The sequence below is a fragment of the Colias croceus genome, chromosome 15 (genome assembly GCF_905220415.1).
Source record: "Colias croceus chromosome 15, ilColCroc2.1".
Taxonomy (NCBI): Eukaryota; Metazoa; Arthropoda; class Insecta; order Lepidoptera; family Pieridae; genus Colias; species Colias croceus.
Genome location: NC_059551.1, coordinates 4,580,976 through 4,599,542, shown reverse-complemented (window position 1 = coordinate 4,599,542; position 18,567 = coordinate 4,580,976). Strand labels below are relative to the sequence as shown.

The 18,567-nt window shown below is 33.6% G+C and overlaps 1 protein-coding gene across 5 annotated transcripts in view; it reads right to left on the bottom strand.

Moving 5' to 3' along the window:
* Nucleotides 1–18,567, bottom strand: part of LOC123697737 (long-chain-fatty-acid--CoA ligase 5) — a 44,788-nt gene that overhangs the window by 20,683 nt on the left and 5,538 nt on the right. For 3 of the 5 annotated variants that reach the window (XM_045644273.1, XM_045644274.1, XM_045644275.1), the window contains exon 3: nt 652–806. In XM_045644273.1, coding sequence (XP_045500229.1) covers nt 652–806 — 155 coding nt within the window. Of the gene's footprint in view, nt 1–651; nt 807–2,628; nt 2,910–9,240; nt 9,348–18,567 lie in introns of those variants that run through there. The other 2 variants (XM_045644272.1, XM_045644271.1) reach the window with 2 other exon arrangements.

Here is an 18,567-nt window from a genome sequence, read left to right as displayed (position 1 = left end):
CATCTTGAACTTTGGTACACAGTTATAAGGAGTCTGTTTTATCATTCGTGATGTTGCATTTGCATTTTGCATACCCTAGGTCATAGGAGAACGTCGATCATTGACCTATTGTGGTAATTATGTAAAAAAATTTGATGAGTTTATGAACTACGAATAAATTCTATTCTAAAAATATATCTACCGCATGTGCGGTTAAAATGCCTACCATAAGGCATTTAAATAATAATAATTTATCAATCTTATCAATTTATTAGGAAATCGCGAATGCAAAATAAAATAATTTTATCGGTCACGAACTCTACATATAATCTCCGTCGCTTGTCTATAAGCAATTACTCATCGCCTTATCGCCAAAATAGTACAAATTTTCGTGTATTTCGGCAAATTATGCGTTTTATATTCGTTTTAAAAATAAAAAAGTCAATCAAACAACAAAGAGTAAATAAATTACAATAATGTTTAAAATAATTTATTCAAAAAATTACTTTTATATTAATATCGTTTTTGCATTGCAACTGTTACCAAAATGTGCAGAATTTTGAGACTCATTTCTTTCTTTATCCTATTACTTCGTCCCAATAAAAAGAAGACTAAACATCATAATATTATCACTACTAATTCCTACTTCTTTTTTATAAAAAGTCTACTCACAGGTTCAAGCAGGCTCTGTTCATGTAGTGTGACGAGTGGCTTCTCGGGCTTCGGCCGTGTGGTCAGGTAGAACGCGGAAGCTGCTGCCACGCCTGTGAGGGCCAGCGCCCCTGCTGATCCACCCACCATCCATAGGTACTGGTCGATTTCGCTCACTGTAACAATAGTTATTGGAAAGAATGTTTAGTAGATGGTATAGATTAGGTAAATATGTAGTGTTCTGTTTCATGATTCTGGGTGAATATTTCTATGAATATCTGGATACTGCTTTAGACATGCATTGTTTGTATGCAGAATGGTAACCACCAAGGAAACTGGCAAATATGTATAATTTTGTATTATGATTTATGGAATCTACATAATAGTTCCGTTAATAATTATGTGGATCCTGATTCCTGGTAGAATCATCGAAGATTTTTGTAGATGTTATGCTGTGTTAATTGTGTTTTAAATTACCTATAAATTTTATTTGTTTTTCTTTCGTAAAACGGCACTATAATCTATCATCGAAAATAATCATATTTCAGTAAATTTTTACTTCCGATAATAAACATTAAATGCACGCCAATGAATGAGGAAGTCATAGATGTCCTCTGTCATTTACAACCTAAAGGACCGTCGTAATTATTGCCTAAAGTATGGGTGCATTTTTCAGATTTCTGATAATTATATTGGTCACATCGACCTTTACACTAAAAATGACGCATTAAAAAACCTCAACTTGTTGTGAAGCATTAAAAATATTTCAGAGGTAAACTGGTTCACATTACTGTATTTAAGCTTCCTATTTAAATGCAGTGAAATCACATCACCAGCGTGGCTTACTTTACACTCGACTCTTATTGAATAGGTAATCTCTCGGTTGCATTGTGGACACAGCAATTTGTGCGATTGTTATGATCTGCATAAGGAAATGTCAACACTTCAACTTTCATGCACTTTAGTTCCTGGACTATAAACTGGCGTCTATGTAGCTAGTTTAGAAAGTGGTTACCGGGGGGCGTGCAACGGCATCGCACTGGCGTGTAGATTTCTCGGGAGTCTCTCGCGCTTTCCACTGACATACTTTTCTAGCGAAATATATAGACTGCACTCGGTGAAAACAAAAGAAACCTATGAGAATCATGGAATTCTCTCGATCGATCGCACGATACTCGCTTTTAATAAACAGTCATAGGTATCATGATTTCTGATGCAACCGTAATCATGACTCTCACATATCGAAATTGTGCCATAAAATTAGGGACAGGGCTATGGGTCGCGAAAGTCAATGTCGAAATAAACGAATAGATGTTTAGAAGGGCCCACATATAATTTGTAGGCGGTGCTTAAGGTCGCATTATTGGCCTCGACACCTTGTCTTTGAATAGATGGAGGTACCAGTTGATTTCAAAAGCTCGAACCTTGGTTGCTCTAATTTCCCTTCATTGTAAATTCAAAGAGCGTAACAAGCCGGACGGCCCTTGAAGGGACGGCTGGTTAAACGCAAGTACGCTTTTATTAAATTTTGAATACGAATAATAGTTTCTTTAGTTCCGCAGTTCTAAATCAGATTTTAGAGGGCGTTCAAAAAAAGATGCACCGGCTGCGTCGATCATTCAACAAAAAATAAAACATGGCCGTCACTTATTTAAGCTGTATTTATATAGATGACTTTAAATCTTTAAAAAAGTGTTTATAACTAATTATAAAATATGTTCTCAATACGACTGAATATCTACAAAAAGTCTAATAAAACGTCGAAGATGACCTAGAAGAATGTACTTCTAATTTATAGGTTTTTTTTATTCGTACCGTATCGATCCAGAATAGATCCAATGAATACAATATTGTTTATTTGTACTCCAACAGCAACCAGCGCAATAAAAATAAAAATAATACACGGTATATCACGTGTGTCATTGAGAAAAAATATTGTGAGATCTTTTAAATCAAAAACATGTTCCTTAAAAAAAAACTGCATAAACATTTACTCACAACCACTGCATTGATTCCACCATATCGTCTTCTCCTTTGTACTGTCCTCAGTCTTCTGTAATTCAGTCTTTCTCAATTTCTTACGTAGCTTTTGACATTTCTCCTTAACACTAAACTCAGTCTTATTACCATCTGTCACGTTCACTTTGTCCTTTTTCCCGTTGAACCCAAACTTGCCGCTTCCCATTTTGATATAATTGCCTTTATATTATAGTCACAAAGAAACACTCACACGAACATTTTTGCACAATTAGTATCGGAATCGTCGTCGCTCGCTGGATCTATTATAATATTTTATTTTATAAGTAAAAGTGCGGTACTCGATTGTCATAAAGATACGCGATATCGATTATTTTGTTGCGAAGTGAATCGAAGTCTACATTACTAAAAGGTTTTATAGTTTTATCCGAGAAGGGCTTTGGCCTTGCATGGGTCATTAACATTGCGAATTGATATCTTAAACATAATCTAGCTTCGGATTTTATAGTCTTATCTGAATGTAGATATTGTCTACAACGCTGTGTTTAAATTGTTGTTGTTTATATTATATGTTTTCATTTATCGTGTACCGTATTATGTTAAACGTTTATTTACTTGATTAGTTAAGTAAATAACTCCAAATTGTAAATGTCCATAATAATTATCGTAACGAAGGCATAAATCAAAGTCCACTTTATATTTGAATAAGCTAAGCAGAAATACGTTTTCTGATTGCATTTATAGCTTTATGATTTAAATTAATACGCTTGAGCTCAACTTAATAGTTCCAAATTATATGCAACGGCTTTACATCGCCACATAAATTTAGTATCATTCAAAGAACTAGATTGGAATTAATTATTAATCAGTTATGACACACGTCCATTGCGGTAATGTTTTGCAATTTTTGTCTAATTAACTACGTGTCTTTAAAAATTTCTTAAAAATACATACTTTAAAAGTACCGCTACAAAAAGCAGGAAACGGCCCATATCAGTCTTATCGCTTAATCTATGTGTACACAGATTGCATAATAGTGCAACAATGTGCCGTTACTCTCACAAAAATACGTGACACAGACTATATTTATAGATACCGAAATAAAATTAATCTCAGCATTTAATGCGTAGTACGATGTTGACCCAATAAATCGGACGCCGTTGTAGGTGTATAGGTACAAGTCAGCCCCCGTACCATGATGTCTTAAAGCAGTATTGTATCCAGTGTGGAAAAATGACAGCGCTAGTCGTCTAGCGCCATCACTTTCCCACGCTAGAAGTAATATCACAGTATATTGCTTTAAACTATCATGGTACAGAGGCAGGAACATATTCCTAATGAATGTATTTAATAATATCCGTTTTGTAGGTGATAATTCACCTAACAAATCACAACTGCATGGCAAATAGAACCGACTTATATAACATGTTTGTTTCCTTATTCCGCTGAAAGGAGAAACATGAAAAGTCGAGTCGCATTCGGAGCATTAATTTTGTGTGTTCGCAGATTATTTAGGTCGTGAGATAAAACTGAATTAAATGAATTCTTACAATAACATAAATGCAAACAATTTTTATAACGTAAATGCAGTTAGATGCCACAGTTTCGATTGAAACATTTAATGAATAGCTGAATCTGAATGGTAGTAGGTAACTGTTTTATTTTGAGGAGTTAAGCGTTTTATTCTAAATTTTAAGTACCATCTTTCTTTTATAGAATATTTCTCTTTAAGCTTATAAAATCCGTTTTAAAAGCAGCTCAATTAAGCTCTATCGTCTCCCTGAATTTTCTCTACTACGTTTTGTAAAACAACTAAAACAGTTTGTTTTGAAAGTTAGTTGTATATAAATGCTTTATAATGTATGTTCAAATTTACAGTTTCACAGAAAAAATATTTCCTGTAATATTAATGTCCATTCTGGGTATAGGGTTATGGACTGCTAAGCTGAATGCCTATAATTTACCAGCCACTTCCGCTGTAAAGCTCAGCTAACGGTTGTTCCGACATTTTATATCAGCACCGCAGAACAATGAAATTGCCATGAAACTGTCATGTCACCCTGGCTAGCATCAAACGGTGGTGTATAAATATAGATATGAGTCGCCTTCGATAGTGACACATTTAAAAGATATAATAGAAAGAAGTAAATAATAATTAATGGACATAAATTTAAATATGTTTACACTCTTTGTCAGTACCTTGGACAGGAAACTGATTTGTTAAACATGAATTGGTAACACTATATTTCTTATTGTTCTTTCTAGATACATGAAATTGCCAATCTTTTCTGATCGTTACATATTTGAAGTTAAGTTTCAGTCCTTTACAAGAAAGTATAAAGCCATTTTGTTGGTGAAAAACGTGACATTTTCAAGTACCATAGTAAATGCACGCTCGCATGGGCAAAATCTAATACCGTGATGACTATAACCGTAGCACGGACACTAGCTGTATATCATCTAAATAAAAACGGACCACGTCACGCTGATTGCAATTCATCGGAATCATGACGCCGTACCACCGCGGGGTCATTGTCCAACCGTATTTTGATAAACTCGTCAATTCTCCACCAATTTTTTCTCCAAACGCCTCGCCGGTTACAGTTAAGGTGTTACGCGGTATCACGGACCGTTTTAATTACCTCACAGTCACGTAGCATGATTTTACCGTTAATGGAAAGTGATATGACGAATAAAAGACGACTATAATACGTATCGTATAATAAGTGCTCGATGCATTCACGGCATCGATGGTACTGTCCTCAGCGAAAGCACAGGGGACTGATTGTTTTATTAACATTTATTGACACTTATGCGAACGCTACGTTAATGTGTAGTATTTCTAAAAGTGGAATAATATTTTTCTCTTTTATATTAATAGGTTAATATATTATTAAGAATCTGAAGATTATACTACTTCAATGGACATTCTATTGCTCATCCAACAAATATGCACTCTGTTATTTAATAGATAATTATAACCATTATTTATAATATCAATTAACTATAAGTACAATTCGTAAGTTAAGTCATGACTTAATTGGTCGCTATGCATAAATTAAGCTTCACTATCATTAAATAACTCAAAGTGTGTTAATTACAACTCGAAGTCGACATTTAACAATTATAATTCATCGTATAATAAATCTTATTATAATTGTATTTAATCATTAAACAAACAAAGTCCTTCACTGGAGTGCACTTGTTAGTATAATCAAAAAGCAACTGCATACTACTGCTACACAAGTATCATCATTGTTTCAACAGATAATAAATATTAATACTTCTATGTTTACTTTATAAAATCCAGATATGTATTTATGTTATTTAGTTTGTTACGAAATTTAAAAAAATATTTTAATGACATAATGTTTAAACAAAAGTGCATGTGACCTATGTGTCATATAAATCTAATTAATAACAACTATGCAAACTATAAAATAAATAACTAGACAATAAAACAAACAGAGCAGCTGCCCTATTTAGAATTCCGCGTACACACAAATAAAATCGAAAGTGTGAATTGTATCGAGATCTAATGTGCGTTCAAGAAACGTTAATCAAATTTTGCACACGACTTTCCTTTTAACATCGCTGTCGTTACACGAATGCACTTCCTTAGCGTTGCGTTTGCGCATACGAAATGAGGCACCCACGTTAAGTGAGTCACGTGTGTATGAGATATCCGCACTGGGTTTGTTATAGTATTCATTATTTCTTAAATTAGATATTAGCTTAGTTTTTCTATTATAATTATATATTATTTAAGAAAAAAAAAACAATTTATTGATGGTGACTCTCCCGTGCTCATCTTCCCCCTGAATAGAAAGAATCCTATTCCTTTTAATCTCTGGATGAAGAAACTAGTATTACATTATTAATATTCCAACATGCTTTAGCCTATTTGGCATATCTGATAATATTTATCCTAATATCATAAAATGTATCCTACGACGGGAGTTTAGGTCTATTTATGTATTGGCCAATAAAACTACCATATAAGCGGACATAGTAACCCCCTAAGATCTAAGTTTTGATGGGCTTATAGACTGTAGTCTATACTAAAGATATCAAGTGATGCAGCTGTCTATTCACCCTGGAACATAAAAAAGATACAATCACAAGCATAATTTTATTATTACACAAATAATTACCTCCAACGTTATGTCTTGTATTTTATACACCCCTAGTAGTTAGCATGTAAAAATATTGCCTACGAGCAATCAAATCTTGGCGAGTCCAACTTGAATCGTGGATTTTATGTTCAGTGCAATACACAGGACCAAATAGACAGGATACTGAGCACTTCACAGAAACACCGTTTATTGCAATTACTCCTTCCAGCACCGTCTCAATTCTCGGTACAAATTGTTTTATTCCCACGTATAAAAGCATTTTATAACCCCTTTGTAGGATTCTATTGAATATATTTAGAATTTCAAATTAAATTGTCCACGTTTTACCGCAAACTAATTTAATGTTTATTGGATGAACGTATATTTTAATACATCTGCTTTATCTTTTATAATAATATATAAGCAATTATTTGATCGTTAAGAAATGCTACTCGCTATTAAAATAGACGTAAAATAATAAATAGCGACGATATAACATAAAATATATGAAATCAGTCTCTCTCTATCTCATCAATTAAATAGCTCTACATTTACGGATAATTAGTATTGTTTCATACTAACAAATGTTTAATTCTTTCATTTTAAATTACGTTCGAAACTTTTGGTACAAAAGAGTTTTCCTGTAAATGTTTCTAAATAATATGCCGAATTTATCCTATATTTCATAAAGGTAGTTATTTCCTCGTAGTATTTAAAACTATTTACTAAAGATTTGGCCATGTATTTACAGGAGTCAGGAACAATTCGAGAGAGTTTTGAATGTTGGCATATTAAAAGCGTGGATAACAATCACATAAAAGCAAGTTTTTAAATTGGTATATATAAAATCAAGTTTTTAATAGTAACTAGTTTAATAAAACAGCTGAGTCTATTTGTATGCATATAATATCAACAAAAGATTGACGTGTGATATACAATTACTTGCTTGTATGTAATAAACAAAGAAACATTTAAATTGCAGGTAAAATATAATTCCGTTTTATTCTCGAGTAGCAACATAAAAGATCAAGTGCAAAATAATAAAAACTGAATCAGTGAATATATTTTAATTTATTTGTGTACAGGAAATATTGTGACCAGAAGTGGATTTATATATTTTATTTTACCCAAGTATACGACAATTTACAAATATCTCAGATATGTACATGCATTCTTTATTTTATTTATATTCTTTTTAATTTAAAATAAAGGACAAAAAACGTATTTTATACTTTTACGTAGGTCACTTAAATTGGTTTTGGGTACGTAAGTATCAAAAATTATTGCGGAATTTTGAAATATAATCATGAATACTTTCAGTGAATAAAATAGGTAAGTAGTTATTACATATAAGTGTTATTAGTACTTACATATTATATTTTCTGTGCCCAAATTATTATTGGTAACTAGGTTTCTGCCCGCGGCTTCGCCCGCGCAGTCAAAGAAAAACCCGCATAGTTCCCGTTCCCGTGGGATTTCCGGGATCGCGTCATTTTCCCGGGATAAAAAGTAGCCTATGTCCTTTCTCGGTTATCAAAATATCTCCATACCAAATTTCATTAAAATTGGTTCAGTAGTTTAGGCTTGATTGAGTAACAGACAGACAGACAGAGTTACTTTCGCATTTATAATATTAGTATGGATAAATACTGTAAATTTTTGCTTTGCTCTACTATAATGTACCTAGGTTTCCTATTTGTATCCTTTTCTTATAACATATACTAGTCAGTTAATTATAGTTTCCTTAAAAAAAAAATTCTTGTTACATAAAAAATAATGTTTTGCTAAGAATATTGCTCTTCCCAAACCATAAAAATATATAAATTTAGTTAAATATTAAACAATAAATAATCATGTTCTATTTACCGGTCAAGGGTCTCAGGTTTAACTTTAACGATTGAAATAGAGCTTTCGTTGTGAAGGAACAATGAGTCTATTGTGCAAAGTGGAACAAACCTACTGCTTGTATTTAATAGTATAAAGTATCGTCAATACCTAAATAAAATAAGGTATTATTAAATGTTGTATTGGAAGTAATATATTTATAAAAATGTAATTAATTTGTTGAAATATTAATAATTTAAACTTAGCGAATAATTAATTAGGTTTTATTTGATCCGAACGCGTCGTTCACTTCAGCATAGTTAATTAAAATTTAAAATATTTTTAAATCTTCTATAAAATAGACCGGATTTAAATTTAAATAAAAAAGCAGAGGAAGTAGGTAGGTCTTTTATATATTTTCAAGTCAATAAATTAATACATTTTTAAGAGTTCATTGACCCACCTGGCATTGTTTGCAATATTAAAAAATAATCTGATTACGACCTCATAATCCACGATGCGCTATGCATGATTCATCCATGACTCAAAACCCTTTTCATCAAACGAAAAATCATGTAAAATTTACAAAAAAATCCAAATTCTCAAAACACACAAATCGACGCATGCGCACATTGCGTTTATACAACAACAAAACAACGCGATATCGTTACGACATTCCATCGGCGTGCGTTACCTACACTCAGTACTGGGGATCACTTATCGTCACGTTACGTCGTGTCGTGCACGTTACGTCCGATGCGCGTACGCTGTCATGCGCGCGGCCGATGCGGCAGCCGTCCGATGCGACAATGCGACTCCATCATGATGGCCCGACGCTGCCTCCCCCGGTTGCCTAGCCACCTCTCTCTTTTGTGTTGACATGGATCACTTGTAGCATTATTGTGGGCAGCCAGCCTCAGGAAATCATCCGGGCTGCGTGTGTCTTTCCTGATGTTTAAACCTTGTAGAGTCATACTGCCTCCATTATTAATAATTTTGATCGTTTCCTATATTTTGAATTCGTTGAATTTGTTTGATGTTATTATTTTGGTGTACATATTACTGGCATTAGGCGATAGATATACAGAAAATTAGTAGAATAGTAATAGTATATTAAGCATGTGACTGAAAAAGTATCCATTGCATAACATCATCATCACTACATAGTATACAATAAAGTCACTTTTTCTGTCCCTATGTCCCTTTGTATTCTTAAATCTTTAAAACTACGCAACGGATTTTGATCCGGTTGTTTTAATATATGGAGTGATTCAAGAGGTAGGTTTTAGTATACAATTTATTAGGTTTTAGACAAAGCGTGCGAAGCCGCGGGCGGTAAGCTAGTAAGGGATAAGAATTGAAGTTTCAGCACCACCTATTTGGATTAAACGCAAATATCGAATTGCAAAAACCAACAAAAGGCAGATAATGACTGAGACACAAATTGATATCATTCAACTGTAAAGTGCACAATGAGTAAATTACAACAATTCAATTCAACATGGACGCCTTTTATTCCGTAAATACAAGCCAGCCTTTATTGCATTCTAAATTGTTTTCTCTGTTTAAAACGATTGTAGCTCGCGGCGACCACGACTCAAAGTTTAATTGTAAATTTACAGAGTTATATTCTGTTTTGTTTCACTGTTTACCGCTTAACCGAACACTATTATCTCGTTTTTCAATATCAATGTCTACTTTCTACTCGGTCGCCCGCATTTTCCTCGTTCAAATAGGCACTTGGAATATTTTATCGTCTGAATAAATATATTAAATGTATCGCTGGTTGTTTTAAAAGGAAAAAAATAACATTGGATACCTTTTGCGTGTAAACAATAATCAAATTTCACACACCCATGTTTTGTGTACTCGACATAGTTTCCCTAAAGTGCGACGTAAACGAATATTACGAAATTGTGTTCAAATATTATCACATGCATTATGCGTGGCAGAGCAGCAAAACAAATAATATTTACAAGGGCGACGAACTAAACATATAAATTGGCATCGCCAAACTTGCAAATTGCAGTACACACTGCATTGCTATGTTGCATTACAGAATGAAGTTGTCATATGCCGTTGGGAAATGAGTGAATCTGACACTTTAAGATATATCCAAATATTCTCTCATAGAGAGTTTGGAATCAAAGTCAAATTGCTATATTTATACTACTGCTCTATACAGCGGGCTCTATATAGAGTCTTAAAGGAGTTAAAGATAAATGGCAATTATTACATGCTTGTGAAATCATATAACCGTAAACCAACACCCATAAATTTCTGGATAATTTCTTTACAATAACCCCAAACGACTTTAGCCCATTTTCCTCAATCAGGCATAATAAAAGTATAAAGCTACATTGTTTACAAAGAAATAATACCATATACTACAGAATCCAACTCGACAAATTACATATAATATTTGCAAATACGATGAAATATTTAAAACGTATATGGAAAGGTACCTACGCCATTGAGGTACATGACTGTAGCAACAAATTACATTGTCGTAATAATATACGAAACGTGATCGTTCCAATGACGATGCATCATAAAATTTCTTCTTACATTAAGTAGGTACTCGACTTTTACTAAATTACATTTTAAAATATGTCTGATATTACAACTTACGACTTTACGACTGTGTTAAAACTTGCTTTGATTGATACTTGTTAGATAATAGATACGATATCTCAATTAGTAAAATCGCTTAATATTCACAGTATCTATTACTAGATAACTATCTGTGAACACAGGTCTAACATTATAATATTGAATCGCAATTTTAGCAATTAATTATGTAGATTGAACTAAAAATCATGATAATTAATTATTCCTGTATTGCATTTACATTCTTGCCCATCAGACGAAATATATCAACACCAGTTCATTATAATTTATAACATACGGCTATTGTTTATTCGTGAATCGCGATCTTGATATATAAGTAGGTACCTGGAAACTATTATTCACTTCTTGTTAAGTGCATTCTTAGAACGTTTGAAAAGAAATCTTCTTTTCCATAGAAATCAGTATCGTATACGAGCACAAGTACGTATAAAAAATATTTTATTGAAAAACATATTATCATGAAAAACGTTTACACAGTGAATACCACATTATCAAAATCGTTTTCTTTATGTAGAGCATCTTAAAGGTTCTTAGCAATAACAACACAAGCATTATAAACGGTCGCTTCACAAAAAGTCCGAGTGTGCAGCCAGCCTATTGCATTCGAGTTACGAAATCTCAAAGTAAAGTAATTGCGATTCGCCAGCGACGAAATAATATATTGCTATTAGGTTGTAAAGGCACTGAGCCAGTTGACTCGTTGACTAAAATAGAGAAGCATCGTTCGCCGCGCGGAATCGTCTGTTAGTGGCCGAGACAAACATTCTGCAAATGCGGTATGCAAATTAGCTTCGCTTGGCGCAACGCCGGGCTATTACGTGGATAAACGCACCCATAAACAGGCAGTCTTGTCTTTTGTTTTATATTCTGCCCCATTATAGTGGACAGGATAACCCGGTTAGTGACAAGAAACACGTTTCACTTTCGATTTGTATGAACGTTAATGGGACATAAACTTTATTGAGATAAAATTCAGTGTCACATGCAGATTATGGACGGAATACAAATATACTATAATCGAGTGTTTGTTACTGCAGCACCTTTAAATAAACGAACAAAGCTAGATGTTTATGAATACTTGAAAATTTCAAGAAGGATCAAAATAAAGGATTGATTCTATTTGTAGTTACCAAAGTTATATTTTCTGTCATCATCTGGAATTACCGTCGCAACCGTTTTAATGTATTTTTAGTCGGGTGAACAATTACATTGTACATATAAAGCAAAGCGTGGGAGCTGTTGTCTGACTGTGCTGCCGATCAGAACTACCGATGACGCAGTTACATTCGTGTCACATGCACTAATCGCTGTCACTAACTAATCACATTCTAATCATAACTGATATAGCAATATAAATAAACACATAAACATACATCGTAGCATTCATTGTTGTGCCTGAGATCATCATTCGTGATATCGCCAACTGTGCACGAAAAATAACAAGGCCCTTAACTATGTAATGGGAAATCATTAATTTTGCAAGAGACAAGGTCTGAGGCTTCTTCTGATAACAGCGTCTGCGACTGCCAAATATTCAGCCAGTTAACAAAGCGAAAGACACGAAAAACTGTCACATTCCTCGTTCTCGGAATCGGGGGCTTCTAACCATTGTGCCGAGCGCCCGCAGGTTGCAAAAAAGAATAAGATATAGACCGTATAACTCCTCACAATCGCGTCATTAATCCTTTATGAGGTCAATGAACCCACTCGAATGATAGACAATGGTAAGCGTTTGTGAGTTGAATTAATACGCATGCACATGCAGCATGGGAAGCGGAGTCGACCAGCCTTGAACTTGCCACTGCGGTTCATACGAATGCAAAATCGTTAGCCTATGCTATTTCGTATTGCGCTTTTAAATGAGATTAGTAGCAGCTAGCATGCACATTGCAACGCATTTATCCTACTACCCTCGTAATGTAACTTTTGTTCGTATTCACATGTTTTAAAAGGCCAAGTTGCATCGAAGATAGACAATAAACTATTCTTATTTTAATCTTGTTGTCCGTTAAGAGAATTAGAGCCGCCACAGAAGCCCACTGTATTCCAATTACGTCCTGGTTCTAATTACAAGCTGGCGACATGTATATCAGGCAATGGTATTTTAATTCGAGCTTGTTGCAAACGACATGCGACACTGGTTTTATTCAATATGTCTATTTAATACTTTTTTGTTTACTGGTCACATGTTCTTTGAGCTCGCTTTGATCTTAATAATAATGCAAAGCAAAATTTATATGTTGTGTTTACTACGGGTCAAACATAGATACGATGTCAAACATAGCTTAATACTTATTATCACCATATTGTTAATACGAACGTTCCGTAGAATAAACAAGTTTATCGTAAGTAGGTGATGATATCCCGTAAGTAGATTGCTATTAAGGAAAAAACGTATTTTAACCAAAAAACGGTTAAAAATATAAATAAATCCACGCAAACATACAATGTGCAAGGTACTTAAGCAAACGTTAGAATTGAAAAGAGACCAAAAGTTCTGTTTGAATTCTAAGACAATAGCATTCTATGGCCGACCAATGCCAAATATTTTATCCACCTCAACGACACAATGACAGCATAATAGTCGAATTTTATCTCATACCGTGGCGAACATAAAACAGATTTATGCAACGTTAGCGACAGCAATCCGATGGAAGATAATATACGATTTATAGATGAAATTAATTATTTCAACATAATAGCAAAATGTGAGTAAGGAACCAGTAGGTTGTTGGGTCAACGACCTAACCGGTCGAGAGCTTAAAGCTTTGTCGAGCGAATGGAATAAGGCGAATCTGGCCCACTTCTGAATGTCTATACGAGTTATTGAAATTATAGTCGTATATTCACATCAAATCTCGATATGTTGATGAATGTAGAGACTCTATATAATAGGTATATTGTTAGTCACAAATAAAATTTCCGCTTGAATCGTTTCCACTTAACGTTTCTCTATAGGTAATAGGTATTGTCGTGTCTGTAATTTATCCTCATTTTTTTTGTTGAGCATTTCATACTATCACACTACATAATCTATTAAAATCAGACAATCTTAAATAAATTAACTTAATTACTTAATCAGAGCGATCTTGAATTTGATATTTTAGTTTTATGTCATTCAAATGCTTTATAAATATATTTGGTTTTAAGCAATAGAAAAACTCGATCACAAGACGGCAGATCATCTTTTTTCCATCAGATATCAACAATGTTAAAGCACATCTAATACTCTACAGAAATTAAAGGATGTTATTTGAAGCTAACAAAACTGTACACAATGACCAAGCATTACACATAATGCATTCCTGCAAAGCTGTTGTTTCCAGACTTGTATTTATTAAATAACCATTACGCCCGTATAAAAAGTACCATAGGCATTCATTACACAAATTATATAAGGCCATTCCGCCCTTTGTTCAGTCTGGTCGTATTAATCTGCCTTCGCGGTTAGTGTGTCGGCTAACGGCACTGCAACAGATGTAGTTGAGCGTATCTACTGCGCCAAAGAGTAACCGGCAGATACGGCACTCGTAGTTACTCATATAATTACTATAAAACATAATATGGTTCAATAGCAATCGTTATTTTTATGTGAGAACAAAACTTCCTACAGTCTACAGACATTATCCACGAATAAAATATAATAATCTAGTATACAGATAATTGCTAGAATAACTCAGTAAGTGTACAAATGTTAATTAACTAGCACGTAATATGAAAGTTAGATTAGAAATTGTATAGCTTCTTAACTTTACTTAGTTGTTGTTAAGAGAACACTATTATTTGTCTCTACATAGTATGAAAATACAGGCTTGTATTATACACACAGTACAGACACCCCTCCTATGGAAAGTATTATAATCCAAAGCATAATAACCAATGATTATATTATAAGGTTTTTGTTTAGCAAATACTCTATAATCCCTCGTAAATATTCTTATTATTCGGCGCGAATAAGGTATGAATTTCTTGTACTTATGTAAGTTTCTGGTGCAAGGCTGATATCCATTTAACGAGAAGATGTCATGTATCAACTTTAGCATAAGGTAATTTCACTTTTATCATGACCGTTGTACTATTCTGAGAAGTGGTAATATGGAATACAGTGAGATTAATAATGCCAATTATTATTTTTTTGCTCTTGCTAAATCTATAATTGAGAGGAAACATACAGGAGTTTCTGTATATTGTATTTTCCATTCGCATGATGTTGTTCATATTCGAGAATGTATTTCCCCACACATCGAATCATACAACTGAACAAGTATAAAAGCTAGTTACTCACAAGGTTATAAATATTTGTGATCATCATGAAATAGGTAACTAAGTTAGCAATTTATAAGATTAATGTCAGTTTCAATAGCCTCATGTTACAGTTTATAACTGTACTAGGTTTCCGCCGCGGCTTCGCCCGCGCAGTCAAAGAAAAAACCCGCATAGTTCCCATCCCGTGGGATTTCCGGGGTCATTTTCCCGGGATAAAAAGTAGACATGTCATGTAAATGTCTTTTCTCGGGTATCAAAATATCTAAATAGGTACCAAATTTCATGAAAATTGGTTTAGTAGTTTAGGCCTGATTCAGTAACAGACAGACAGACAGAGTTACTTTCGCATTTATAATATTAGTATGGAATATGGATGTAACGCCTAGTCAAAAAATATGTTTAATGATCTTTGATAAACCACTCGAGAGACTGCGCTGAACGTATCGAACACGCTTCAAGTTGTGTCATGAGCAGTTATGTGATGCTTTAACCTACATAATCGATAATTGAACAAAAAACACTGACAACTACGCGTGTTTCGTTCTAAACACAATGCAAACACATTCGAAAGACGCTCACTTTTCGAAATAATTTTCGTCGTTACTAAAATAAACAAAGATTATGCACTCAAGATGATTAAAAAGCTGACGCTAATTTGAGTAGTTGATAAAAAATGTACCGTTCCCAACACCGTTGGCTGATGGTAGATACGTTAATACGACGCTACGACAACGCTTTGTATCGAACCACCTACAAAACTCTCGATACGCCGTATTATGGACAATGCTAAATTACGCGGCGCTAATTCATTTCTAAATTATGGGACATTAATTTTCCTGTCAACAACACAACGAATTCCATCATCAAAATATATTTTATTTGCGAGAGAACAGATTGAAAGCTAATCAAACGTATGAACTCAATTTGGAGATGATAAAAAATATCTGTACAGTTATCTATCCAATCATATTTCTAACGCAGAAACTTGGGGTCGACGTACTCAAGCTCTCGTATTTTGGTGTGGATTTAAAAATTCTTGAAATGGCATAAACTAGACACCGCGTCTTCTAAGATACGAGAATTGGCTTTATCTTGCTTTTGTTACGTATGTATCCTAACAAGTAAAACTAGTTTCTAGAAGTTCGCAACTTTTTAGGCTGTTCAACCAAGATTAAATTGCCTACGTAGCAAAATTTGACGGTCGTTGAACTTTATCAATGAATACAACGGGATAAAGAATATCTACTTGATGCTCTTCAATTTTAGATATGAGTTACCTACTCGATGACAGTCATTCTTTACCTAGTAGATCGGAATGAAAATGTGAGAGAAACTTAGTTTCACTACGGATATTGTAATTGTTTATAATCTTGTTTAACAATTAACCGAAACGAATTTGAAAACAATAATCATCATGATATACTTTTTGAAAGAATCAAAATCTGACAATCATTTATGCAAATAAGAACTTAATGCACACTTATTATTGTTTGCATTTAAACACTTATTTTTACTGTTCAACCTTTCACATAAACATTGTTTTAGCTTTATATTTGATCTTCAATTACACGAACATCTATATTTACAGCAAGTGACAATCCGCGGATTCTCTGTCGCGTATAGATTCAATTCTAGGCTATTTTCGTTCCCCGTACATTGTGACGCGACGTCATCGACCTCTTGCTCTTGACAATGACACCTCTTCCAGTGGTTCTAATTCCGCAGAGCGACGTAGGTGTGAGCGCGGTTGTTACGAATCCGGTCGGAGTGACCCACAAACCCGGTGCACGCTCGATGACCCACTATGTCCGATGTAATTGCACCGGGTGCGTTGACCACCAATCTTTCGAGACGATCGCAACTGTCATTTCCTTGTAGAGCCTTTTATGATGCAGACTATAAAACGTAGCATTTAAGTGTTGATTTAAATCGCCTTAATTGCAGTCAATGACCGTTATTGTAATACCGCTCTCGTTTTATACGGGAATAATTAAGATCGTTAATTATTTAATTAATCAATTTCGATATTTTTATTGTTTACAGGGTATCATGTATGTGAGCAATAACAATTTTAATTAACAAAACGTGTTAGTCGGTTATTCATTATGTCTCATTATAATACTGCGTCGCTATAAGTTTCCAAATCGTTTAAAAATCCTTTGATTAATTTAAATGAATAATGAGTTTCATGAAATTGATTAATGAAATGATTTCAACGATCCTCTGTATAGGGATAGCAATTACCGCTTACAAATGGAGCCAATTAAAAACTATATAAACTCTTGAAATCGGTATCTTCTTTAAAGACTAAAGAGATTTATTAAATACTACGAATGTTGGCTATTCAATTAATTTAGGTGCTTTAAATGTTTACCAGCCTTTTAATTACTCGATGGTATATACGCTATCTTAAACATACAATAAATTATTCATTAAAATGTTTCACGGTTTTATCGCAGGTATACAAACAGTGTTATTAAGACCGTTCCATATACTGCCGTGGCATTTAGTCACCTGTAATTATTTCAGGTACCTTTTATTAATAATCGATGACATTTAGCTAGGCACGATTATTTGCTCGGGCCCTTTCTCGGTGCGTAATGACAATACAGTGGAGCTAGCATTGTTAAACGGAATGCGTGAAATGTGAATCGTGAGTTAATATATTATACATATATACCTACATCTACTCCGATTATACACGCAACGGTATTATTAGTTTGAATGCGAATTTATCACGACTAATCCACGGGATTGAAGTTTAGAAAATGTTTTGTTTTACGGAATATTTTCTGGCTCTAATTTAAAGTGACTGTTTTTTAGTTTTTTTAGTTTTTTGTTTAGACGAATTTATGCTCTGATGCATAAACCTTGTCAAATGTACTTGTAGACTGTAGTAATTGTAAAATAACAGGTAAGTTAAAACGAAATCTCAATAATAACAATAAATATCTATATAGTATAGTCAACACTATCAATAACTTGTAACAAATTTGTAAGAAAAGACAAACACAACTGAGCGGAACATTTATAAATAAGTAATAAATGAAGGGTTATTTATAAGGCCCTTGTTATTAATTACTAATTGTATTGTCTTTAATAATTATACGTTCAATTAACTCTA